The sequence below is a fragment of the Harpegnathos saltator genome, unplaced genomic scaffold (genome assembly GCF_003227715.2).
Source record: "Harpegnathos saltator strain DR-91 unplaced genomic scaffold, Hsal_v8.6 scaffold434, whole genome shotgun sequence".
Classification (NCBI taxonomy): Eukaryota; Metazoa; Arthropoda; class Insecta; order Hymenoptera; family Formicidae; genus Harpegnathos; species Harpegnathos saltator.
In genome coordinates, this window is record NW_020230244.1 from 131,966 (window position 1) to 157,500 (window position 25,535).

The 25,535-nt window shown below is 54.1% G+C and overlaps 2 protein-coding genes across 2 annotated transcripts in view; both read right to left on the minus strand.

Annotated features, from left to right (window-relative positions):
* grh (grainy head) overlaps nt 1-20,763 on the minus strand; it is a 114,524-nt gene extending 93,761 nt beyond the window's left edge. The window contains exons 1-2 of the mRNA XM_025301623.1: nt 20,701-20,763; nt 11,773-12,563 (exon numbers count right to left, since the gene is read on the minus strand). Coding sequence (XP_025157408.1) covers nt 11,773-12,563; nt 20,701-20,763 — 854 coding nt within the window. The remainder of the gene's footprint in view (nt 1-11,772; nt 12,564-20,700) is intronic.
* LOC112589227 (uncharacterized) overlaps nt 20,733-25,535 on the minus strand; it is a 41,330-nt gene continuing 36,527 nt past the window's right edge. Inside the window, exon 4 of the mRNA XM_025301624.1 lies at nt 20,733-21,066. Within this exon, the coding sequence (XP_025157409.1) occupies nt 20,924-21,066 (143 nt within the window). The 3' untranslated portion in view covers nt 20,733-20,923. The remainder of the gene's footprint in view (nt 21,067-25,535) is intronic.

Genomic DNA, 25,535 nt, shown 5'->3' on the forward strand with positions numbered 1-25,535 from the left:
CACGTGGAATCATGGCGATCGCCCCGAGGAGGGAGAGCTTATCGGCGAACGAACGAGAGGAATCGCAATCGGCGGGACGGAGACGGCGAGACTCCGCGGGGACGGAGAGAAAGCGGGAGAGAGCGAGAGAGCGCGAGAGGAAGCGAGATGCAGCGAGAGAGAAAGGAAGAGAGAAAGAGAGGGCCGCGCCGCGAAAGAGCGAGCGAGAGGGCCAGAGCGAGAGATGAGAAAGGGCGAAGAGAGGCAGGGTGGGACGAAGGAGGAGTACCAAGTACAGACGAAGGACAGCGGTGGGAATTAAAAGGAGAGACGGACGACGCGGAGGTCCGACGCTTTTCCCCGTAGAGGACTGGACCGCGGCTGCTGCGGCGGCCATCTTGCCCTCCGACGTCCTCCTTCCGTTCTCCCGCTCCTTCCTCACCTCCTCCTTCCTCGTCGTACTCACACCCTCTTTCTTTCTCTCTCGCGCGTGTGCGCCTGCCTGCGTGCGTGCGTGCGTGCGTGCGTGCGTGCGTGCGTGCGTGCGTGCGTGCGTGCGTGCGTGCGTGCGTGCGTGCGTGCGTTCTACTCCTCTATCAGGGCCTGCCTTTTATCTTACTTCCTCACCTACGCTCGTCCCTCCCGCGCGGAGGGACGCGCTCCGCTCGTTGCGTCGGATGACGCGGCGACGCGCCACGCGGCGCGACCACGCACAATACTCGATCGGATTATCCCCGGCTTCTCGGCCGAGACCGTTCCACAATGGACGCGGACGCACGGTCCGCTTGAATGTGGTGCATCCACGCGGGTTTCTGCGAACCTCCCGGACGTCTGGCGTGCGTGAGTGCTCGCGGATGCCCGTCGCGTCGCGATCCGCGCCGCCTCGCGACTCGCGTTCTGCGTGAGCATTGTGAGGAATAGACTTCGTGTGCGTTAGATAGATCGCAGCCGCAGCCGCTACTCCTCGCGACGCGCCGATCGGCGATGCGAGGGACGCTATTGTGGGCTGTCACTTGTAATAACGAAGGAATTCACAGATACGGCGAATCAAAGTGTGGTGGAACGAACGCATACTTTGTCTCTCTCTCTCTCTCTCTCTCTCATCCTCGAGCATTCGAGTGGGCAGGAATATCTCTGCTCTCGTGGCTCTCACACGTATGTGCTCGGAATTTAATTTCAAAGGAGGGGCTTCGAATTTCGCAGCGGCTCAACTTTTTAGGGAATGTCGGAATCGCAACGCGAGGAGCTGTATAATGCACAGGCTGATAACATTTCTGGGCTGCGCGTGCGTTTCGCTGGGGCGTGAAGATATATATATATATATACGGCGCGCATTACGGAAATCTGCGGTCGGTGTTATGGAATTCGAGTTATGCTTCAAACGAAACGCACGAGGTAAAAAATGTCCTGCGGTCAGTACGAGGAAAGTCTCAGAGGTACAACAAGCTTGATACAACGTTGATATATCGCTGTGCGGCATCGGGGACTTGGCAACGCATCAATATGTCGCGCGGATACGCGGGAGATTACGCAAATTTCGCGATAAATTATCACGCTGGTGTCGCGTATCTGAGATATCCCCGTCGATCGATACCGCGGATACTCGCCGCTATGACTCGATCCCGATAAAAGCGGAATTAATTATCCGCGCGCGCGCGCGCGCGCGCGGGCGCTACGGTTGCCGACATAATTCCTAGCATTATCTTCGCGAGACGTTAATTTAATGTAACCGCTCCGTGCCGTTGCTGCGCGGAATTGAAGCACGCATACGTTTCAGCGCGCGCGTTTTAGCATACAAAAGACTATTCACTCGGCAAATGCCAAACGGATCGTTTCGTATGCTCGTATTGTCGAGAGCGGGGCTGGTCGAGAGAGCGATCGCGGCGTAAAGGAGCAATCGACAGCACCCAATTCCATTCATACCGCGAGTCGCGCTTACGTGCGCCTTATTCAACCGGTCCCGAGATCCTGAATGAACTAGCCTCTCGTATCAGTCGCGTCAGACGTGCAGAAACAAATCACGGATCGCGCAGACAGACGCTCCGTCTCTCCGCTGCAGTGTCAGCGCGCGGTGTCTGTCCGATTCCGCGGCTACGGTTCTAACTGTGTGTTCCCCGAGTCATTCAACGTGTATCCAAGTACCCGGGTAATTTACGAGCGCCCCGTATGGAAATGCACGGGGTTCACCGGCAAGGTGCACGCGCGCGCGCGCGCACTCACGCACGCATACGCGCGCTTGCAACGTGCCGATTCTGCATCGCACGCTCGGTACTCGAATATACGATGTTCACCAAATTTCTTTTCCGACACGTTGACCGTCGTGGTGGTTACCAGTGACCGATACCGGATTTCAATGATACGATGCGTCGCATCTCATCAATTTACGTATAAAGAATGTAATCGCAACTTGAGCATTGAGATAACCGATATCGAAGTCTCGATCTCTTTGCTTACTCGACATCAGTTTAAAAATATAAAAATAATGAGGTCTGAGAAGCTGCGCGAGCAGAAAGCCGCCAATAAAACGAAACTTTCGATAGTTGCGTTAATAAGCGGAAAGGTATCTGCCTCCAATTTTCCAACATTAAACACACCAACCGCGAAGTGCTGCGAATCGAAACGACGCGCAGTCGACGTAAAATGGCGCTGAATATCGGAAACAGTAGCTTGTACCTTCGACATGTCGATGTATCGCATGTGCATCCTTAGCCGGCGAGCACACGTATCGGGCGGGTGTTCTTGCGTGCGCCTCATGCGTGCGTGCGTGCACGCACGCGTCCTCCTTATTTTGGCTTTTTGCCCTTCGGCAGCGGCGCACGACACTGGGATACGGCCGGCGAGGACGACTAATTGGATTTTTTCCGCGGCTCGAGGACGCGCGGTTAAAGGGCCGGGGAGTAACAAAAGCCGCTGTCTCGCCGGGGGCGCCTTTTACGCGGCTAAACTATCTCCGAGGAATTCGAGATCGCGCGCGAGGCGACTCTCCGCCCGGGAGCAGAGCGAGAGAGAGCGAGCGATCTGGCGCAGCACGGAGATCCGCGCGTTGCCCGTTCTCGCGCTCCGGCGATTTGCGATCTGAACGGTGCGACCGCTCGACGATGCATGCGAAATAATAACAGATATTTGCCGGACGAGAGAGAGAGAGAGAGAGAGGCTATGCAGGATGCGAAACAGCCTCCTCGCTACGTACCCAATGCGAAACTCTATCGAGCGGAAGCGGCAGGGCGGGAAGGATTCGTGCGGGAGTCCGGAGTTAATGAACCGCAACGAAACTCTCGCTATTCAGCATCGCCCGGAAAAGAAAGGAGTCGATGAACGACGAGCAGCGAGGACCGTTTCCTCGTGGATCGCATGACAATGAAAAAGGCAGAGACTAAAGAAAAGAATGAAGAACGGGAGGAGAGAGAGAGAGAGAGAGAGAGAGAGAGAGGAAGGTGGGTAGAGAAGAAGAAGTGAGAAAAAATCGAACATCGCACGCGGAGCAGCGGCGCCGTAGCGCTACGTAATAACGATCCCCATTAAATCGGATATTAAGTCGATCGATTCTCGCACTGACAAAGGAGCGTTACTCCGTTCAATAAGCGTTCTCAATTTGCATTCATAAGCGCGGGGCGTAATCGACGCGAAGGCCATCGTCGACATCGGGACACCGGGGGGAACCGATTCGATCCGATCCGATTCGCGGGAGCCAGCCGATCTTGCCAGCTTGCCTGCTTGCCTGCCTGCGAGTTTGCCGGCCGGCCGGCCGGCCGGCCGGCTATCGATGGTTTCACTTCTCGAACGGAGTCGTACGTAACGCTTACTAATGCATGTACGTACGTATGCAAATTTGCCGGCCGCACGGAGATAGAGAGACGGAAAAGATAGGAGGGCAGAAAAAGCGAGATATCGCCCGCCGCGAGGAAATATATTAACACAGTCGGGGCTGAAACACAGTCGACGAATCGTGTGTGTGTGTGTGTGAGCGTGTCTTGTGTAAGTGTTCGTAAATACGATCTACACCATTGCGCTGTATCATAATCACTCACGAGTGCAAACGAACGAATTTGTCTTTACGTCAACCGATTTCCATTTGTGAGTGATTACGATATGTATACTGCGCGACACGCCCGCCGCTGCGACCGCGCGGTGTATTCGAGCCGTGCTTTATTTATACCCACGTATCCGCGTCGTGACATGTTGGGATCGTTAAGAGAGAGAAAAAAAAAACAGGAGAAGCGAAAATGTGCCTAAACGAACGAACGAAAAAAGAAAGGTGAAAACGAGAATGCGTTGCGAAATCGACGAGCGGAAATTTCTAATCTTAGATTTCAGTGGCGACTTCTCGCACGAGTAAAGTCGACGCGAGACAGACGCGGTGACTCAATCTCTCCGAGCGCGAATTGTCCCGCGCGCTTTTACGTGCGCCCGCGCGTGGAGGAATCGCCGGGAGGTCCGGCGCGAGGTGGAGACACGGCGGATTAAGGAGACGTCATTTTTTTTTAAATCATCCTCCGATGGTGCCGGATGTACCGAGAGGGAGAGGCGGGAGAGGAACGATCATCAATCCATCCGTCGACTTAATCGACGAAAGAAAAAGAAAAACCGCTTGTTTCGCAACTCTTTACGATGCTTTATGGCAGTCATTTCGTGCCGTTCTTCTTGGTTTTTTTCTTCTTTCATTTTTCTTCACAATAATCTGAGTGTAGCGCGATGGTAAAAAAAGCCGCGACAGATCCGGCGGTCGGCATGTAAATGTCACATAAACGGTGTACTTATTCGTAACGAGTCTAACGAGATACAACGACACGGGGATAATTTATTAACTGAACCGAGATAATAATTATTATTTTTCCTCAGCTCCTCGCGCACGTCGATCGATCGATTTTCCCGCGGTATTCCTGCGCAGGAGAAGAACGGAATGCTGCGAGGTCCCTCCGTGAAACGGGACGCGAGGAATCGTGCGCAAGAAACGACCGATGAGGAACAAACGAAGGAGAGAAGACGCGAGACCCGGCCCTGACGTTCTCGTTTCCACGAACGAGACCGTTTTTGCAGTTCGCTGCACCATCATTACGGCAATTTGGCCGTGCATACGAAACGCTGCCTCCGGTAATCCAAAAATTCGCGGGATGCGGCGGCGGGCGCTTTCACGAATGATGAGGGGGACGCGATTTCATTTCGGATGTATACTTAAGCGGGAACCCACGCGAGGAAGATGCAATCCGCGCCGTCTCGCGTGCATGCGTGCGTGCGTGTGCCGAGAAAAAATAACTTCGACCTTTGTATGTAACTGTAGCCAAGCATAGCCAAGTTATCGAAGAGCCATTTTTATAGCAAGTAACGATAACAACAACCGTAAAATGCGTAAATTGCAATTGCCGCTTCTTTTTCCGTTGGAACGACAAGAAGATATAGCTGGAGTCAAAGGTAACCATAATTTTAGCAAGATCGATTACTTTTCCTCTCACTGTGCGCGCGTCCGTTCATTCGCGCTCATTTGTACCGTTTGACCCTTCACATTATGGATAACGCACGCACATTCCGCGTGTGTATCGCGGCCATTCCCGTGCACTCCGCTTCCCGATAACGGCCCGTTATTACGGACGTGTCGGTTTGAAAGTTTCAGCGAAGCGTCGGACGAGTCATCGCGTGTGCTGACGCGCACGACGTCTCTTCGCCTGTGCCTTTATAATTATCGTACAATAATAATTAATATACGCACAATTACGGCACATCGAGGCATAACCGCGCGCGCGCACGCGATGTGCATGGATTTTGTTTGCTCGTTGCACGAGCGCGAGCATAATCGTGTAATTTTCTAATATTATTCATAGAGAGAAGTCCGCGCGCGCCGCGCGTGAAAACGTTAATTGATAATCACTCGTCGCGTGAACGCGTTCCGCGTTTAACGCAATTTACATAATATAACGTTTTCGCTCACGATCCCATCAGCGAGTAACTCGCGCTTTCTGAGAGGCGGCGCGCGACCGAGGAAGAAACGGAGCTGAAAAATTCCGTAGCCGAGCCGCGCAGCGCAGCGCAGCGCGCCCGCGCCGGGCAATATTCTCGAAACCGATCTCACCGAGCCCGCAGGTATAACGTGTGCGTATATCGTGCTTCCACGCCGGCGTTAATAGGCCACCGGTAACTTACACCGGCCGGCTGGCCGCGCCGGACGCGCTGTACACGGCGGAGCGCGCGAGAGCCGAGAGAGGAGATGGCGGGTTATAAACGTAGAAACGCCCCGTAGGGAGATCTGTCAAATAAATAATCTACGAAAAGCGCGAACGTACGCGCGCGCGCGCGGCGAGTGTGTGTGACGTCACATCCTCGAAAACACTATTATTACACCTCAACCACCTCCGCCGCGCATTAACATAGATTACGCCGCCACGGGCCTGCAGCGGTGCACGGTCCTCGCTATTAGACGATCGCCATTGTGGTTAGCAGCGGCGCGGCCGCGCGCCGGCCGTGGCTTGCACGTGGGACAGGATTATATTCGCGCGAGCGCGAGCGCGAGCGCGTCCCATTGACGGGAAACACGGTGATCAGCGACGTGTGAAGCCGTCGCGCGAACATTATAATTTCCCGAGCGCGATGAAAAACCGCCGTAGGGCGTCCCGGGCGGGCCGAGGGAGAGAGAGAGAGAGAGAGAGAGAGAGTGACCGAGAGAGCCGCCTCGGGACAGAGCGCGGCCGCTTTCCGCGTGGGTGCGAGAGAGTGGCGGCCGATAAATTTCCACCCGGTCGAATTGCCGCGAGCGCGCGGGCAAAAACGCGCGTTTGTAGGCCGCGTCCCCCGATGTCCCTCGGACGTTATTAATATCCATTATTTTAGCGTGCCGCGCGTGAACGTGAACGTGAACGTGAAGGTGAACGCATACATAAACATACCGCCCAGCTCGCCGATAGCATCGCGGCTTCGCCGTAGCCCGGCTGCATGGCTACGGTGATTCGACAGAGAGAGAGAGAGAGAGAGAGAGAGAGAGAGAGAGAGAGAGAAAGAGAGAGAGAGACGGTGATCGATCGGCACCAGCTTGTCGCGCATTATTGGTAAAATGGCAGAAAACTCGACGTCGTCGTCGGCTACGATCGATCGGCTCGGGCCGGAGCGTATCGGGACATATCTCGAAGCGTTTGGCTAATTGAAAAGGACGACGGGACGCGTGGGAGTATATTAAGTCGTAGAGTGCGTTTGCGTAAGAAAGAGAGGGTTAACACAAGGAACGGATCGTGAGTTAAATTCACATACCTGCGAAATAATAGTGGTGTTTTTTTCTCCTCACGCGCTGCGTCATTCTCGCTATCATAATATAACAATCGTGTCACGGGTACATATACACACACACGCACACACACACACACGTATGCAGTGCATGATCGCACGTCAATTACCGCTCGAGATCGCTCGGAAATTATACTTACAAGGAAGCTGCTTGCTGTTTTTTATTGATCTCGATCGATCGTATTTAATCGTCTTATATGCAGGTACGTACATGTGTGTGCGTGCGTGTATATGCAATTCGGTGAATTCGAAAACCTGATGAAACGTTAATTGCTGAAAAGGCACGCGGCTTCGCGACGATAATCAGATTAGAAGGATACGCTAAATACAGGATGAGCGCACGATTCTCGTCCGGATGGAGGATTCAGCCGGTCGATTTGGAAAACCTGTCGAAAGCGAGATCTATCGGGCCCCGGGCCCCTGTAAGCTACTTATTCCACGGCTTAAACTCGTTCGCGGTTACTCGGCCGTCGGCAAAGTTCGAGACAGGTTCTCAATTTAAGATGGATCAATCTGCGCGCCCTGACGGATAATCTTCAGCGTGGAAGAAATTCGAATTAAAGGGACGGGCCAGGCGTGAGAGAAAGAAGATGGGAGAGGGAATGAAGGAGAGAGAGAGAGAGAGAGAGAGAGAGTCGGAGGAGAGCCAGACAGATTCCCTCCTCGCGCCCTAAGGATTGTAAAAACGGACACACGGATCGCGCCATTATTAATTCATATTTCGTTCCACTCGTTCGCGGTGAAACGATCACATTACGTTTATGTGAAAAAAGGCGATATTAATTATTCTCGAATTATATACATCTGCTCGATCGACGACGCGCGGAATGTGAGACGAGAGAGCGCGGAGAGCCTTTTGTCTCGCGCATTCGCGAATTACATCCCACGGAAAAATAACAATTAATTCCGCGCGAGCTAAATAAAAGAATACGAGAATTCGCGAGAGGAACTCGTTTTCTTACTTCCTTCTTGGGACTATGAGCGAACGGAAAGGGGAACGCGGCTCCTGCTACTCCTTTTCTCTCCCTCCCCCCTTCTCTTCATTCCTACGGCCATGGATGGCCGTAGCAGAAGGAGAATGAGAGAACGCGAGAGGGATTCTTTTTTATCAGGCGTGCTGCATTCTGTTCGTCGACTAGACAAAAGAGAGAGAGGAAGAGAGAGAAAGAGAGAGAGAAGGCGGGAAAGAGAAAAAGAGAGGGAGGGAGGGGGAGAGAGAGAGAGAGAGAGAGAGAGAGGAGAGAGAGAGAGAGAGAGAGAGAGCAGGAGAGAGAAAGAGAGAGAGGAAGAGAAAAAGAGAGCAAGCAGAGTCTCTGGGGGCGCTTTTTTCCTGCGCTCTCTTCCTCCGGAGTAGCTCCAATCGCGCGGACGGAACGAAAGAATTTAGCTCGGGACGTTTCCTCCGTCGCACAGGAAATTGTTCGTTATCGATTATTTATTGCGTCGCCGACTCGCGGGGTGAGCCGATCAGCGCGGCACAGCGCGAAACCATGGCGCTTCCGCATGATCATCGCGCCGAGCGACCAACGTCGCGCGTATGCGCGATCACGAGACGAACTTGTACCCCCGTCGCGCCTCGAAAAACGGTAATAAACTTAATGTAAATGTCCTTGAAAAAAATACTCTATCGCAGATTCCGATCGATCGATACCGCGGAAGAGAATCTCTGCGCGAAGAGCTACCCGCTCCCCGGGCTCCCGCAGTGAATTGCACGATGGGATCGTCTCGCGAAGGTCGCCTTTTCTCTTTCCACGTTACGTCTTGATCGTCGACGTCGAAACTCACGATGACGCGCGCAAAGGTGTGAAGTGAAAGGGAACTCGGATTTTCGAGCAGCGCAATGTGGCGACACATTTCACACAGCTCGGAAGGTATTACGTGCCTGTGTCGGGGAATGAGTCGGCCGAATCTTTCAATTTGCGCCGGGCTGTATATTTTGCCGAAACGTGCAAAGGCAAATATCAGGAAAAGGCGAGCGTGAAAAATGCGTTACCTGCCGGGCCGTGACCGCCACGTGAGCGAGTTATTCCGTTGAAGCGGAATTAGCATGGAAGGGGATGTCCAACAGCGACGACAACAGCGAACGAGCCTTTGTAAGAATCCTTGCTTCGTAAGAATCCGAGAAATAATCATTGGCGGTGGGAGAGTCGATGCATGTACGCATGCACGCACGCACGCACGCACGCACGCACGCACGCACGCGTGCGTGCGTTTTCCCTTTTCTTGTCCTTTTTGCCTCTCTTTTTCATTTCGCGACGCCCAAGGCCTCCGCGTGCGTATCTCACGCCGATTAATTGCGGCTGATTTTTCTTTATAGTGAAAAGTGCAAGGTGGCAAGGTGCGCGGGGACGGTGCGCGTGCTTAATGGTTATTGGCTCGCGATATTCCGCGAGCGGAGGTGCGTGCGCGATCGCGCGTAATTCGCGCGAGCGGTATCGAACTACGCGCGTGCGCGCGCGCACACACACACACACACACACACACACACACACACACGCACGCACACTAGGGACGCCGGTGTGCGGAGCCACTCTCGCGTCGTAATAATAAATTCTACGTAGCAACGTGACTTATCCGCGCCGCTCGCGGCTAAGTGCGCGCAATAATTGTTAATTGTCGACGCTGATACACACGCCAGATAGCGCGAGTCGCCGCCGCCACCGCCGCCGCCGCCGTCGTAGCCGCTCCTCCGTTGTATATACTCCCGTTCCAATTCTTTCCGCCGAGCGCTACCGTCCGCGTGTAAACAGCCTCATTCCCGGCCGCGATCATTCACGAGTGACGAAAGTCGCGGTCTCGGATGAAGAGGAATACCATCGGCAGCTACCTCGATCCCGCTGTGTGTTTCTCTCCTCTGATATCTGATATACGGGCGCCATTATGCGCGAGCTTCGTTAGATCGGCGGCGATAAATCTGCGCGTTTCTGGGAAAACATGGTTCGTTAGTTGCCCAATGCCGAGTGGATATGTTAATCTCGATGCCGGCTCGATGGCCGGATAGATAAGATTGCTTTCGCGGCGATTTCCGAAAATGCGAATCGGCCGAATAATCGGCCGCTCGCTCGCTCGTCTTCCTCGTCTTCCTCGTCGCTCGCGCGCGGGGAAACTCCGGCGCGAGCGGCCGTAAGTTCGACCGGCGTGAGACTCGTAAAAGTCCGCTATTATTACTCTCGTTTCGGCCGCGCTGCCGTAAATACGCGCGCTAACGAACCCACTGAATCTCCGCGTTCATTTGCGCTCGTAACAAGCTCCGAAGCTGACATTTAAGCTTGTCCCTCCCGATTTTTTCGCTCTGACCTTTGCCGCGTCTCTGAGTGTCTCTCTCTCTCTCTCTCTCTCTCTCTCTCTCTCTCTGCGCGCGCGCGGGTCCTCATTTTAATACATTATCACTTAACGTGTCTCCAGGCGATGTCTCGAGGTGAGGGAGAGCGGCAGGAGAGGACGGGGGGTATCCGGTGATCGCGGATCTTCTCTCTACCGACGCCTCTCTTGCGACACTACAAACGGACATGATTCATTCTCATTAATGTCCCTTATTTGCTCATCCTCGTGCCGCGCGACTCTCGTCCACGGCGGCGCGCTATTAATCGCGTTCGGTCTGCAACGCGCTTAACGCAACTCCTCGCAAACTCCACGTGCGATATCTTCGCCGCACGGCCGCGCGATATCTTTCGACACACGTCTTGGTGTACGCGTTAATGAAAAGCATCGGGTTCTCGTCGGCTGCGTTTCGCGTCCGCATTGCGGTCGCATCTATGCTGCGCGAATAGACAAACCGCAAGGCGCATTGTGAGTCAATAATCGGGCAGAGATAGAAAAAGAGAGCGCGCGCGCGCAAGAGAGAGAGAGAGAGAGAGAGAGAGTAGGGGAGGGGGGAGGATGAATTACAACCTGTCGCGCGTCTCGAATATACCGTCGTCGGATGACTGTTACATGGACAGGATGGACTTAATTATACGCGTGAGATATGGGACTCGCGACGTAAACATATAATACTCGATCGCGCGCGCGCGCGCGCGCGTCCGAGCAATTTTGGAATGCGAATAAATTAGGCTAATAAGCACACTCGGCGGCATTCAAATCCCCACGTCGCGTCGAATTACGCCGTCGTACGCGCAGGCCGCTGCCTCCTCTCCATGCCCCCTAATCGTTGTTCGAAGCGGGAAGAGCTTCCATTCATCTCGACGTATGTCTGTAATTTCATCCCCCCTTCTCTCTTTCTCATCTACACGCTTCGCAAGACTTTTTTCTCCTACTTCCTCTAACGATCCGCTGACGTCGGCTGACGATTAATATTTATGCATCGGTATAAATATTAACCGCTTCCCAGAATCGACGTGCACGCGCGCGCGTGCGTCTTCCAGGTTCGCGATGGCGGCGATATTCACCGGGATCGTATTTACCCGGGACGGGCGACATCGAGAAGCGTCGCGGACAACAGATTGACGTCGGTCGCGCTATAAATCCGCGAGGACCCGCGATCGCAATGACAACGGGCGCGTAGGATGCATGCAAAGTAGCACTCACCCGGCACGAAGGGACGCCGCTGCGGCGGCGGTGAGCGTCAGCTGCTGGGTAGTCGGGTCCGTGGCGACGAGCTCCGACAGCACCAGCACCGTCGTCGTGGTGGTCGCGGCGCCGCAGTTCGGCACTGTCGCGCTGACCGCGTGGCGCACCGTCGGCGGCAGGTCGTCCTCATGTTGCAGCTGCAGATGCGGATAGTGGTGCAGATGCAGGGCGGTGGCGGTCGCCGCCGAAGCGGACCTGGGGGTGATGCAGGTCGGCGGCAACAGGTCCGCCGCCCTCGTGACGGCCGACGGGGGCGACGGGGACGTCGGCGACGGAGGTGGCGGCGGGTACTCCACCACCTGCACACGGTCCGCCTCGTTCTCGTAGATGATCTCCTTGTCGTGGGTGTACATGACCGTCTTTTGGCCGTCGTTGTAGATGAGATCGATCATCTTGTGCTCGCTGCCGCCGAGGCTCGCGTTGGTCGCGTCCGTCTCGGCGCCGGGAGTCACGCGTCCATCCGGGTCGTCCGGGGCGCGCTGTTGCACGTCGTCCGGGTCGCCCTGGATGTGCTGTTGCTGTTGTTGCTGCTGTTGCTGCTGTTGGTGGTGGTGGTGATGGTGGTGGTGGTGGTGGTGATGGTGGCGGTGGTGATGGTACTTGGGGTGAAGCGTGTGCACCGCCGGCGGTTCATGCAGATCGAGCACGCTCACCGGTTGCATGGTCGCTAGCATGACCTGCTGATCGCCCTCATTTTGATTTGGGTTGCTCAGAGAGGAGGATGCCGGCGAGACTGGCGCCTCTTGCACCTGTAACGTGAGCAAACGGAGCGCGTTATCGTTGCGCTGCCATCGTTCGGCTTCTTACTTTCCGGACCTCGATCCGAGGCTCTGACGTTCGCGAGAGGAGAGAAAGAGAAGAAGAAGAAGAAGAGGAAGAAGAGAGAGAGAGAGAAGGGGGAAGGGGAAGAGACATTGGAGACGGTGTTTCGACCGGCGCGATTTTACTGGCACGCGGGAGCACACGTTTACTTACGGAGCATCATCTTTTAGCGCAGCGCGATAAAATGAAAGCGCGTAGAAGCGTAATACGCGCGCTCCGTAACCGCGCAAAGCGACATTGTGGTGGCGTTAGAACGAGCGCGATCGAGCGCGAGACCTTGATCTTTGCGTTGCGCACAATGCTGCTCGCGAGGGCGTTTCGCGTTTTTTCTTCCTCTTTTTTTTTTCCCTCTCGAAACTACGCACTCGCGCGCGCGCGCGCTCGCAGACTGATTAAATCATTTACCAGGCATACAACGGCACAGCGCTGTTTAACGCAGCGCGTTGTGGCAGCGCTAATTTATTAATCGCATTAACAGGCGCGCGCGCGGGCTTTGCGACATTGGGATTTATACGCCCGAGCGCGCTCCCGTCGTCCCGCGCTGTCGCAATGCCCGTAACATTTTCGAATGCTAATAACTGTGCGCGCGCGCGCGCGCGATAGAAATTATATTAATATCTTGGCGTATCTCGCATTCGCGCTCTCCAAAGCGGCGAGGCGCGTTGCACGCTCCTACCGCCGGGCATCCCCCGGTAATAATTAATCGACCGTCGCCGTTTAGCCGGGTAACGCGCACCGAGGAAAACTTTTTGCGCCGCGCTCAAAGATCAAACGATCAAACGGCCGAACGAACGTGACCCGGTAGGTGTTGCACCTCTCGCGACTCGCCATTGCGGCGCGGCGTCCTTTCGTCCCGCCGCGAAATTCATCAAGGATTAGCACACTTGGGCTTTCATTTCCGAGTCGTTAGCGATTCATCTTGCCGCGACATCATGCGCGCGTCATTACCTAATCGCCCGGTTATCCAGATGCTCCGTGTGCCGTGTGCGATTTATATCGCGGCCCGAAGACCGTGCGCGTTACGCGACGAGTTTTCACCGCGGCTGTCGAGACCGAACGAGAGCCGCGCGACCGCGAGCAGACTGGATGCACGTTGGCTCAACGACTCCGGTTGGATAATGTCGTTAGATAATGCCATTTTCTTCTCAGCCGGACGAAAATATTGTCTTCACCGCGCACGCTTCTGCCGCCGGCATCAGACGGAGCCCGCGTCACGAGCGTTGGTTTCCCCACGCGCAGCGGATATCGCAAGACGAAGCCGAGACGAACTCGGCGCGTGCGTCTCGGTAGACACGGATCGCCGTGAGCCGCGCGGAGATCTTCGGCGGTCGTCCCAATAGGAAAGTAACAAGAGAGGGGGAAGGAGGAAAGGCTGAAGATACCGCGGAGAGCTCACTAATGGAATGTGATGATAAAATTTCACCGACTTCAAACTGGAGGGGAAACGTGAATGTACGAGCGTACATTCAGCGGACAATTTCTAACGATTCGTCACCTCGCGCGTCGATGCGCGCCTATCCTACTGTCCCCGAAGTTAGCGCGCGCGCGCGCGCGGAAATCCTTTGACCCGCATAAATAAGAATAATAAGGATAAGGATACGGCACGGTAACGACGTCGTTTGTGGAATTTCCCACGTGTCGCCGGATTATCGTGCTTTCTAGCCAGTAACGCAAGTTACCGAGGAATCCTTCTTTCTCTTTCACTCTCTTCCCCCACCCCTCCCCTTTCTCTCTCTCTCTCTCTCCCTCATCCTTTTTTCTGTTTCCTAGGAAAACCCGCGAGACCTCGAGCCGGCCGGCCGATGCCATACAGTCACCGGCGGCATCATTCGTAACGTGACAGCGAGCGACGTGGCAGCGCTATTAAGGCCCGTGCATATTGCAGCAGCTCGCGCCGCGCAGCACGATGGTTTCCGTCAATTAACATAATTAACAATATTATGAATCATCCTCTTAACGTCCAGGCTCGCGCGCACGGTCGCGCACCGGAGGTGCGCGTGAGTTACGCGCGCCGTTAGTCCGAGCGCAAAAATCCATTCTTTCTCTCCTTCTCTCTCTCTCTCTCTCTCTCTCTCTCTCTCTCTTACTCGATCTTTATCCTCCTCCTCTTCATCCTTCGATTCTTTCTCTTTCCTCTTTTTATTCTTTCTTTTTACTTCTTCTTCTTCTTCTTCTTCTTCTTCTTCCCGCGCACTTACTTATTTTCTCCGGTGTGCGCGGAGACTTAATCCCGAGTGTCACCGGTTCCTATATTTCCTCGCGTTGACCGTCGTAAATTCAGAGGCCGATGAATAACGCGACTCTACGATTAAGCGCGAGGATTAGCGCGATGAAATACGGTCGGCTGAGTACGGGCAAAATCATTAATGGACGAACGAGCCTCTGAATAGACCACACGTGTCTCTGCGCGCCAAGGTAACAATGTTTATCTCGCGATTACGCGTCCCTGGTATTCAGGCCTGACAAACTTATTATTAATAACGTCGTAATTTCGCACCTTCTGCCGGCTTTTTCGCGCAAAATACACACGCGATCCACGCGTGTAGCGATATTTTTTTGGCGACGCGGTGTCTCTCCCTCCCTCTCTCTCTCTCTCTCTCTCTCTCTCTCTCTCTCTCTCTCTCTCTCTCTCTCTGCCTCTCTGTCTGATCGACGTCGCCTCCGCTCCTTCGTTTTTCATCCACATGTACGCGTGTAATTTTGAGCTAAACGCGTCGAATCGATGTTAATTCCGATTACGCAACGTCCATCGCGAAGGTAATGCACATGCCATTATTTCGCCGATATCGACGCGTCGCACCGCGCGGCGCGTAGTGAACGTGCAATTTCATCGGGACGTAAATAACCGACGTACAAAGACGGCGTATATGATTTTCCACATTTTATGAATCGCCTCTCGATGTCGCGCGATATCGTTTCATCTCGCTGCTTCTCGCATGTCGCTATTTCGAGACGATTACGCGGCTCGGAGCCGCGCGGGAAGCGCGAGTTGCATTACAATTCAATTTCATTTTTATCCTTCAGCGCGTCGGCAAATTTTTTCATCGGCTCTGCCGAACACGGAATCCACTCGCTTCAGGCGCTCCGGCATTCGTGCCTGATAGATGGAAGAGCCGTGACACATGCATATGCGCGCGTGTGTGTGTATGCGTGTAAACGGTAATCGCGCGGTTGACAAAAATCCACCGGCTCGTCGCGCGGCGAGAGCGTCACGGATTTCGGCCGTGACGCGTTTCTCCGCCGTAATTCTCGGCGACACGTCGCCGATTCTACGAGTCTCGCTGGCCCCCCTCCCCTCCCCTCTCTCTCCCCGATTCATTTCCTAACGCCATCGTCGCTACCAGCGACGAGCTATCCTTGACATCGCGCGCCATCCATCGCGATGTATCCCGTCGATGTCAAGGGTCCCAGATATGCCTGGACCGGGAGACATTAATCAGCTCGAACACGCGGCGAGTCGCGACCGCGACACGAACCTCCCGCGGTCGTTACACGACGTTAAGTACTCTCCGATGCGAATACTCGAGCTTGTACCGACTTCATTCGAAATCTAATCCCACGTCAGTCGCCTGAAATTTATCGCGCTCGCACAGCCGGCGGGATCGACGGCCGCGCGGCGCGCCTGGTTCTTCAGCGCCGATCCGCAGAAAGCGGGAAGGATTCGTTCGCTGCTTTTTACCGCGCGTTTCGCGCGCGACTCTGACGACGCTCGCGTTTAGCGCAAAAATCTACACTTCGCGATTCCGCGCAGATTACACCGCGCGGCACTTGTCAGACGATATTTCTCCCACCGTCACGGACGAGCCGGCGAATCTAATCTGCCATCTTGTAGCGCGGCGCTGATTAGAATAACGCGTCAACGTGAATGGTTTATTTATCGCCCCGGATAACGGAGGTCGTGTTCCGCGGTTTATTGACTTATTTGCTGTATGTCGTACGCGCGTAGAAACAACGTGTGACTTCGTCGAGCCGTCTCGGCGAAGCCGAGAACGACCGTCACTCGCGCACGAAACGCGCCGAAACGATCGGCGCCGATGAAGAAACTACGGACGCGTCCGCGATTTCGAGAGCTCGCTGCGGCTACCGCGAATTCTACGCCACGGTCGCGCAGCGTCTTGTTTAGGATGCTGCGCGCAACAAGTCCCTCATAATAACAGTTAATTGGTCCTGGCCGCGGTCGCGATCGCCGGCTCTTATCCAACGCGCGCAGCGAAGACGGTAGTGACCGATCCAGACATGTCTGTCGGCCGAGAGAACGAGAGAGCCAAGACGAACGCGCGACGTTATCCTCCAGAGGTCTTTCTCTCTCTCTCTCTCTCTCTCCTCCCTCGTTTCTTCAGCCGCGATTGCGCGGACATCCTCCTGCGCAACGTGCGGCCGCTGCCGATCACGACCGCACAGCTGCGTGCGGCACGCTCGAGGATACGCGGAATCGTTAGATGCTTTTCTTTCGCGGTACGTTGCCGGGCAATACGCGCGGCGCGTGGAAAATTGATCTCGGGCTCTGCAGGCTCTACACGGTGTGTGTCGTTGCCGATCTCGAGATGCGGCTCTGCGCCGCCCGCGAGATCGAGCGAGATCGGCGAGACGCCGCGGGGCGGTTGCGTATTTTCGCGAGGCCCGCTTGCGTTATCGCCGCCGCGATATCGCGGGTTCGTTATTATTATATTTTGCCGCTCGCGAGCGGCGCGTCGAGCGGCGATCGGCGCCGGCATTTTATCGCGCTCGGCGATCGCGCGCGGTGACGCAGCTCGAACGACGTCGTCGTTCGCCGATTGTTGCGGGCACGCTGCCAGTCTTTTGTGCAACTAGATATTAAGTATTTCGTAAAACTTGAGGCCGACGCGAGTACAGAGGAGGGTGGGATTTGGGGCAGGGGGAGGGAGGGAGAGAGAGGGAGAGCCAGAATATGCGCGAATTTATCGCACGCACGCACAAATGCACGCATACCGGCGCATGTTTATTTCATTAACGTCACCGCCGGTCACTTATCATCGCCTCGCATCACGCGCTTTCCCGTCTTTCTCCCTCTTTATTCTTTTTCCCTGACCGCGAATGATTTCGCAAGTAAAATATTTCGGCGTCCGCGTCGGTCGACGCGCGCGAGTGCCCGCTTTTATTTTCGAAGCATTTTTTGCGCGCTCCTCAATCTTGTTTTTGCGATCGGTATGAGTCATTCGAATCGAGAAAAGATTCGCGCGCACGAAATACAGGGGGCCCCCCCTTTTTATCTCTTTTCTCTCCTCCCGTCCCCTCACTGCCTCTCTCTCTCTCTCTCTCTCTGCCCCTCTTTTCTCTCTTTTGGCTCACTGCCCAATAACGAATCGGTTAACGAAAAAGTTAATGAAGATACAAAATAACCAGTCGCTCGGAATTCTATTAAAGAGCCTTTACTTCTTATCTCCATAATGAACGGCGCGCGATCATCGTCGAAGGTTCCCTTCGTTTAACCGTCAGGTAGACGAGAAATCTGAAGAGTCATCGGCGCGCACTCGGCGCAAATCTCTTCCTCCGTCGTGCACGTCTTGCCTACGGGTAGAAATACACAACGGAACGAACATCATGCCGTAAGGCATGACGTACGTACCGTTCGTTTAATACGGACGCGAAAGAATTCCGCGATTTGTTAGCGAGGGACACCGGGACGCGCGTGTATATTCACGCACGATGATGGAAAAGTGAGGCGCGGCCCGGAGCTGCCCACGTTTCGACGTAGGAAGCGCGTGTTCTCTCTCCCTCTGTCTTTCTCGCGATCCGGAAGCGCGATAATAAGCATTTATACGGCCGCTTGAACACCCGGTACACGCTCGAGCGCGATGCACGTCGTAAACGCATTTAAACACGCTGATTAAAGGCGCCTGACGCAGGTGTGAAGCGGCTCGTCCCTTCAAAAGCCTTCAACTTTTCTCGTCCTTTACGCGCGTTATTTCGCGCGATGGACTCAGGACTTGGCAAAATGACGTATCGGTAACCTGGCCTGCGCACGAGAGAGACCACCGCTGCGATTGCAGCGGTTTATCGTAAAAACTCGTGTCAAAGAGTTTCATATAGCAAAGTGAACACCTTCATTAACCTCACCGCATTAAAATACCGCCCGAGCGCTTTCGAATTTTTCCGCGCGCGCGCGCGAGAGAGAGAGAGAGAGAGAGAGAGAGAGAGAGAGAGAGAAATTAAAATGACGCAGAATGCAAGCACCCGCGGCGCGCACAGCGCTGGTTCTGGCCGTTCTGCTGCACGCTGGCGCGATGTCGCAACGCGACAATTTCGCGCGCTAATTTCCTCTAATGCGATAGAGAAAATTTGCTGCTGGCACCGCTCGCCGGGACCTGCCCCCGGTGCACGCGCAGGATGTTACATGAATTACTCCGCGATCATTTTCCTTTGCATAACGATAAAACATTTATTGACGGGCGAGAGAAAGGAGCTCTTGATCCGCCGATCGGTCTCGCGACCTTCTGTCCGTTGTGCCGGTCGTTGCGCGTGTCTCTCTTTTTGTCGCTCCCGCTCTCGCGGACAAAACGGGTCGAAGGAGAAAATTGGAGTAACTGTGGGAGCGCGCGTCGCCGCTTGAAAATACTTAATCCGTGCAATAAGAACCGCGGCTCGACGAAATGGACTCGTAATGAGCCCGCGGGGATCTAGCTGTAACCCCTTCGGGGTTACCCATCAAGATTCCACGAGCATTTACGCGGCCGTACACGAGAGCTCCTTCAGAGCTTTGTGAGCGTCACAGGCCGAATAACGGAGAGCTGATCAAAGAGTTTCACTCTCGAGCAACCGCTGGTAATTTCATTCTTCGACGCACCAGCTCGAGCTACCCGCAGCGATTTGAAACGAATTCTCGTTTCAAGGATGCAAGAGCTCTTTCGGCTCTTCGTCATCTGACGTATCTATCGAGGAATTGTATTTCGTACCGGGATAGTTCGGAGAAAAACGGAAATTGTTGCGAATGATTGTTAAATAAACGCCATTGTCAAACTGAAGAATGAGCCGTGAGATTAAATCGTTAGCGAACAGTTCATTCTGGTACAAATATAAAGGTCATTCTACAATACGTGTCGTAAGTTGTAAGCCGTAAGAATTGACGAATCATAGTCGATTATTACAAAAATAATCGGCTGTAATTGGTCAGTTCTTACGGCTTACAACTTACGACACGTATTGTAGAATGATCTTAAGAGTGTTGTGTTGTGGCGATGTAATCTGAATTGCGCTGTACAAATATTTACTAACATCGATTTCGCTTTTTCTATTTTTTCTGTCTTGTCTTGTTCGAGCTATAGCTTTCATCGCTATGAGGTCACGTTACGTGACCTCATAGCGATGATATATATTGTCTGCGGCAGGTAAACCGAACCGACCGAAGTTTCGGTTTTCGAAAAAATAGAATAAGTAGGTATTCATCAGGTCCTACGCTTGTGGATCCCACGAAACAGAATAGCAAGACATCACTAGGCCCTTTTCTTACTGAAATCTTTTACCCACACACTTCGAAAAGTCACAATAATTGCTTTGTCAAATGTTATTCAGGTTCATCTTACAACAGTGGACGGGGGAAATCGGAATTTTGTAGGATTTGGCACGGACAGAGAAAAGAAGAACAGCAAATATCTTCTATCGACAGGGACTGGGAACGTGAGAAAAAGAGAACGGAGAACAGTTCAGGTGAAGGTCGTACCTACGCTTATATTTCGTCAATTTTAAAGATAAAAACAAGCGTTTGTGCGACGACAATAATGTCGTGTCTCGTTAAAAGCCCGAGATCTCTCAATCTTAATTAGCGCCGAATGTATTATTGGCTGCGAAAATGATTTCTGTTTTCTGTTAGCGAATCGAATTAACTCAAGTTATACGTATTATCATGATTCGTCTACGACTTTTAAGCATCATTTGATTTTCACGCACAGCATTCGATCAAACGAGGCTGCCTGATTTTCTAGTCGAGGTTCCTCCTGGCACCATCGTCATTTAAATTACTAGCGAGCAAACGCAGCGCTCTCACAATCAGACTCAGCCTCATTTGAAATTAAACGAATCTCTCATTAATAAAAAGTCGACACTAACCGGAGATAGAGACTCCTGCATGTGCAGGGGCGCGTTGTCGGCCTCGTCGGTACACGTCGACATTTTCCCCGATGCCGTCTTTCAGTTCTCTTCTCTCGTGATATTCTGACGAACGTTCGGGACGTCAGACTGGATCAGTCAGCTCCACAGGAATCCTCCTGGAGCAGTTCTCGTTGAGGAATCGCAATTCTGCCGCAAATTCCCCTTCACAGTCCGAGAAAAGTTATTCACGGACTGTCTTTAGTCTTTGATTAGATCTGTCTACGTCTATGTGAGCGAATGACTTTAGGTCATCGGGTATCTTATCACAGGTTGAGAGTTGTATGGCACATCTTTGACCGGAGAAGAAAAGTAGGCGGGAAGGACCTGTGAAATAAAAAAGAAGCAAACCTGAGGAGACGCATCGCGAGAAACATCGGTCTACCGATTATCGAGATTCAAGCAGCGCCCCATTTTTATCGTTACCGTTCGAGCCGACAAATCTCCGTCGCTCACTTATTCGTCTACGCTTATCGCGGATGAACTTCTAAGCGTACGCGCGCGCATTGAACAAGCGTGATACGCGTGAGCGTGTCGTAAGGCGCGCAACGCGCGAGGAAACCGGAAGGTGATGAGAGAATGAAGGCGACGAAGAGAAGAGGCGACTCATCTCTGCCGCGCTGGACGCGCAGCGCGCGCGCGCGATAGCGACGGCCGGCTGCCGAGGAGGCTCTCTCCCTTCATCAGCGGGGCAACGGGACGAACCGGCTGCGTCCCAGGAGCCGGCGACCAGGCTCCGAGGTGGAAGTGGGTAAGTAGTCCTACGTTTTCCGCATAGCAGGTAGGTGCCGACGCGGAACCGCCGGGCTTCGAGCACGTGACCGAGAGGAAGAGAAGACACCGCGCGCGCGCGCGGTCGCGAAACCGGAACCACGCGGTCGCGAGCAGGTTCGGCGTTATTCACTTATCGCCGGGCGAAGGATTCGCGGATGTCGGTCAACCAGTCTGACACCGCGAATTCTACGTCCTCGCGCATGGTCGCCCAGGTGGATGGCGTTAGCAAAACCAGTCGGTTCGCTCTTCCCTCCGACTCGCCCATCTGCTTCTACTACTACGTCGGAAGGCGCGCGCGCGCGCGCGGGCGAGCTCGCGCGGAGGAGGGCGCGCGCGTAAAACTGGAATTCAGCTCGCGGGCACTGCTCTGACGGATAGACAGGTATAATAATAGACGTAACGAGGAAGCCGGACCATCGAGAGTGAATACACAGAGAGAACGGCGCCGGTTCTCTCTCGCTTGTTCTCTTCTCTTCTCTCCTCTCCCGCTATCTATCCGTCTGTCTCGCGTTCTCGCCTGCTCTCTCTCTCTCTCTCTCTCTCTCTCTCTCTCTCTCTCTCTCTCTCTCTCTCTCTCTCTTCCTCTCCCTCTCGTTCCATCTCCCGGACTATCCCGTCAATAACGGAGACGCGGTGATGCTCGCGAGGAAGGAACAAGACTGGTTGTTAGAAAGAAAGACAGAGAGACAGAGAGGAACAGAGAGAAGCCGAAGAGGGTGGCGGCGGGAAGTAGGTAGGTAGGTAGGTAGTAGGTACCTACCTACTACGCGGAAGAAGGAGATTGGGGCGACCGGGGAGAAGGAGGTACGCGCACGGGGCCGGTATACAACCGCGGATCGGAGACGAGAAGCCAGAGGAGCAGGTTCGGCCGGTCTAACCTGATTCTCGAAGGGAACCCTGCATCAGATTGGACCCACCTCCGTGGGTCCGTTTGTATTTCAAGTACCTGTACGCCCTCGCCTCGCGTCAGTGGGCGATGCCTCCAGAGACGGTGGACTCCGTTGTGAGTCGTATAAAGAACAAGTAAGCTCGTCTCTCCGTTTCGACGGATCGCGGAGAAGCGGTCGCGAGCGCGAGGCGATGTCGTCGTTGTCGGCGACAAGCTCGTTCGTTCGTTCGTTCGTTCGTTCGTTCGTTCGTTCGTTTGTTCGTTCGCTCGTTCGCTCGCTCGCTCGCTCGCTCGCTCGCTCGCCCGGACCGCCGCGCCCCGTTGCACCTGCCGCCGATAGATATCCTAGAGGCCGTCGTCGCGGTGCGCGTCGCGCGTTCGCAGAACCCGGCCGCGGTGGCTGCGATTACAGCGCTGAGATCGTTCGCGGTGTGCGGCGCAGCTTGCCGTTAGTGCGTCGAGAGTGAATTTCCAGAGAGCCCAGTGAGAGTTCGAGGTGATTCCCTTTGAGAACGGTGTTAGACGGCTCCGGCCCGTAGACGGGGTAGTTACGGGAGAATTATGGGAGGAGAGAAGTTCTCCTCCGCGCGTGCAGGCGAGATACGCGATATATAACTGGGGAGCGCTTTGTCTCCGAGGGCGTGCGCGCGCGAAGACAACCTACTACCTGATCGTCATCGTTGACCTTTGTGAGCGGTACGGTGTTGCAGTAGTGAAAATGAGTGTTCTTTTTGACCTGTGGGAAAACTTCGAAAATGGGAAAGAACCTGCAGTTCGAATAGCTTAAGAACTTTTCATTGAACCCAACGATTAATATTCACGTTTAAAAGGATCAAAAAAAGATGAATGAAAGGAACGGTAAACGAGCGACATGGTCTATCAGTGAATAGTTTTCGAACAATAGTCGACGCTTTTCAATCGCACCGCACTTCAATCGCAGATCGATCGACATAACTTTTGTACAATGACGTCGCGATAGAAAGAATCCCGAATCTGAGATCGTATCCTCGCGTGAGTTGCAGTAAGCATGCAATTTTCAGGCAATTTATCTCGAAACGAACGCGTCTTCATGAACGGTCGGCTGTACTGTCGCAAAGGTTATTATGTCAATAAACGATCCCTGCTTGCCGAGAGAGCCTGGTAGTAATAATTCTGTACATATTGTTAACATTCCTCCAAAGGTCAATCTCTCTATGAGAGATCCGGGGAAGAATTTAGTCTACCATCAAAGAGAGGGAGAGAGAGAGAGAGAGAGAGAGAGAGAGAGAGAGAGAGAGAAAGGGGAGGGGAAAGAAAGAGACGATCCCCGAGCATCTTAACATCTCTTAAACTTCGATCGCGTGTATCGCGATATCGTGAAAAAGAAAAAAAATCACGACACAGATTGCAAGAAGCGTCATTTCGCACGAGAAGACGAGAAGCGTACCGTGAGACATCTACCGGTGAAGATATCGCGGATCCGTGATGAGCCCTGCGGTCGTCTTCGCACCCACTTGCTGACCGGTAGGTCACCTGCGCGTCACCTGTCATCGCGCAGGTTGCCCGCAGCTATCGACGGGGGAGTGTCGGGGTGAGGGTCATGCTCGTTTGCGCGCGCGCGCGCGCGGGCGCGAAAATCAAGCAATGGCCGAAGGAAGCCGCTAGTAGTAGCGAGACGAACAGCGAGAGATCAAGACGACAATACTCACTCGTTGAGGTCGCATTAGAAGGGGGAAAGAATCTCGTCGCGTGGATACAGTAGCCGACGCATCCGACGAGAGGAGAGCCGTTGATCGGTGGTTGCCTTTACCGGTGAGATGAGGTGGATTATCACGCGCTCGTACGTGTTGCGGAGGGAAGAGAGGGAGGGAGGGAGGGAGGGAGGGAGGGAGGGAGGTAGTGGTAGCAGTAGTAGGTGGTAGAGGTCGCGAGGGGGCTGGGGTGGGGTGATAGAGGGGGGATGGGGACCAACTACAAACTACTGAGCGTCCCTCCTGTGTTCCGGATCACATCTCAACGGATGATAGTGTCACCACCTGCGTCGTAGACCGAGGCGTACGATTTCTCGACGGATTCGCTGGTACCGGGGACTGCTCGCAGTCTCTTCCTCTCTTTCTCTCTCTCTCTCTCTCTCTCTCTCTCTCTCTCTCTCTCTCTCTCTCTGGAAGAACACCCTTCCGCGGGGGAGGGGGGCCACCCGGTCGTCCACGCTTTTCGCTACCTCCTTCGCGTGCCTCCAGCGACGAAGCTGGCGATTTCGCGAGAGCGAAGACGTGGCGGGATCTTGCGCGAGCGCGGCCGCGAGGAGTTATCGGTCTGTTCACCTGGTGGCATACATCGGCATCGTTTCACTACGCACACGTCATTGCTTGGACATCACAGAGTCTCGGAACATCGCCTCGGACAATCACTCCGCGCGCGTTTTCGTCTTGGCGCGTCGTCACTCGCGCGGCGCTCCACGCGATACACGTTCGCACTCGTCGATGGCCACTTACCAGGCTTGTCCGTGTCCTCCTGCTCGCAAACACATTTGTACAATATCCGCGCACCGGCTTCAGGCACACACTCGCATCTTCACGCGCACGACAACAACGTTTTGCCGTTGCGTTTTGCGAACACGAGCACACAAAAGAAAACTTTTCCGCCGAATAAATAGAGCAAAAACGGCTATTGATGTTTTCAACGTGGCACCGAGGAACAAAGAGAGTATCGCGCTACGTGGGACTGATGCGAAGCAACAGGTACAGGATTAAACCACTAAAAGTTTGGGCGGTCGGTGCAAGCACAAACGAAGCAGCCTCTCGGAGCTCTCTCAGATCGTTCTCTCTTCTCTCGGCATAAGAAACATGGCCGCCACGGCGCTGCCGCCTCCTCTCAACTTCCACCGTGTCTCGGACTCCCTACCTCTACTCCACTAGTGTTCCACACACGTTCGCACAAAACAGCTTATCTCGCTCGCTCGCTCCTCCTCTCCTTCTCTTTCCCACTCGCTCACCCTCACGTTTATTCCTTCCCGACCGTTCAGCCTCTTTCGCTCCTGAACGTCACTCTTTCTCTCTCGCTCCTTCCTCACGGTTTACCTGCGCTTATCCCATAACGTCTCCCTTTCTAGACTCTCCCTTTGGTCCTCAGTCCTCCCTCTCGCCCCCTACCT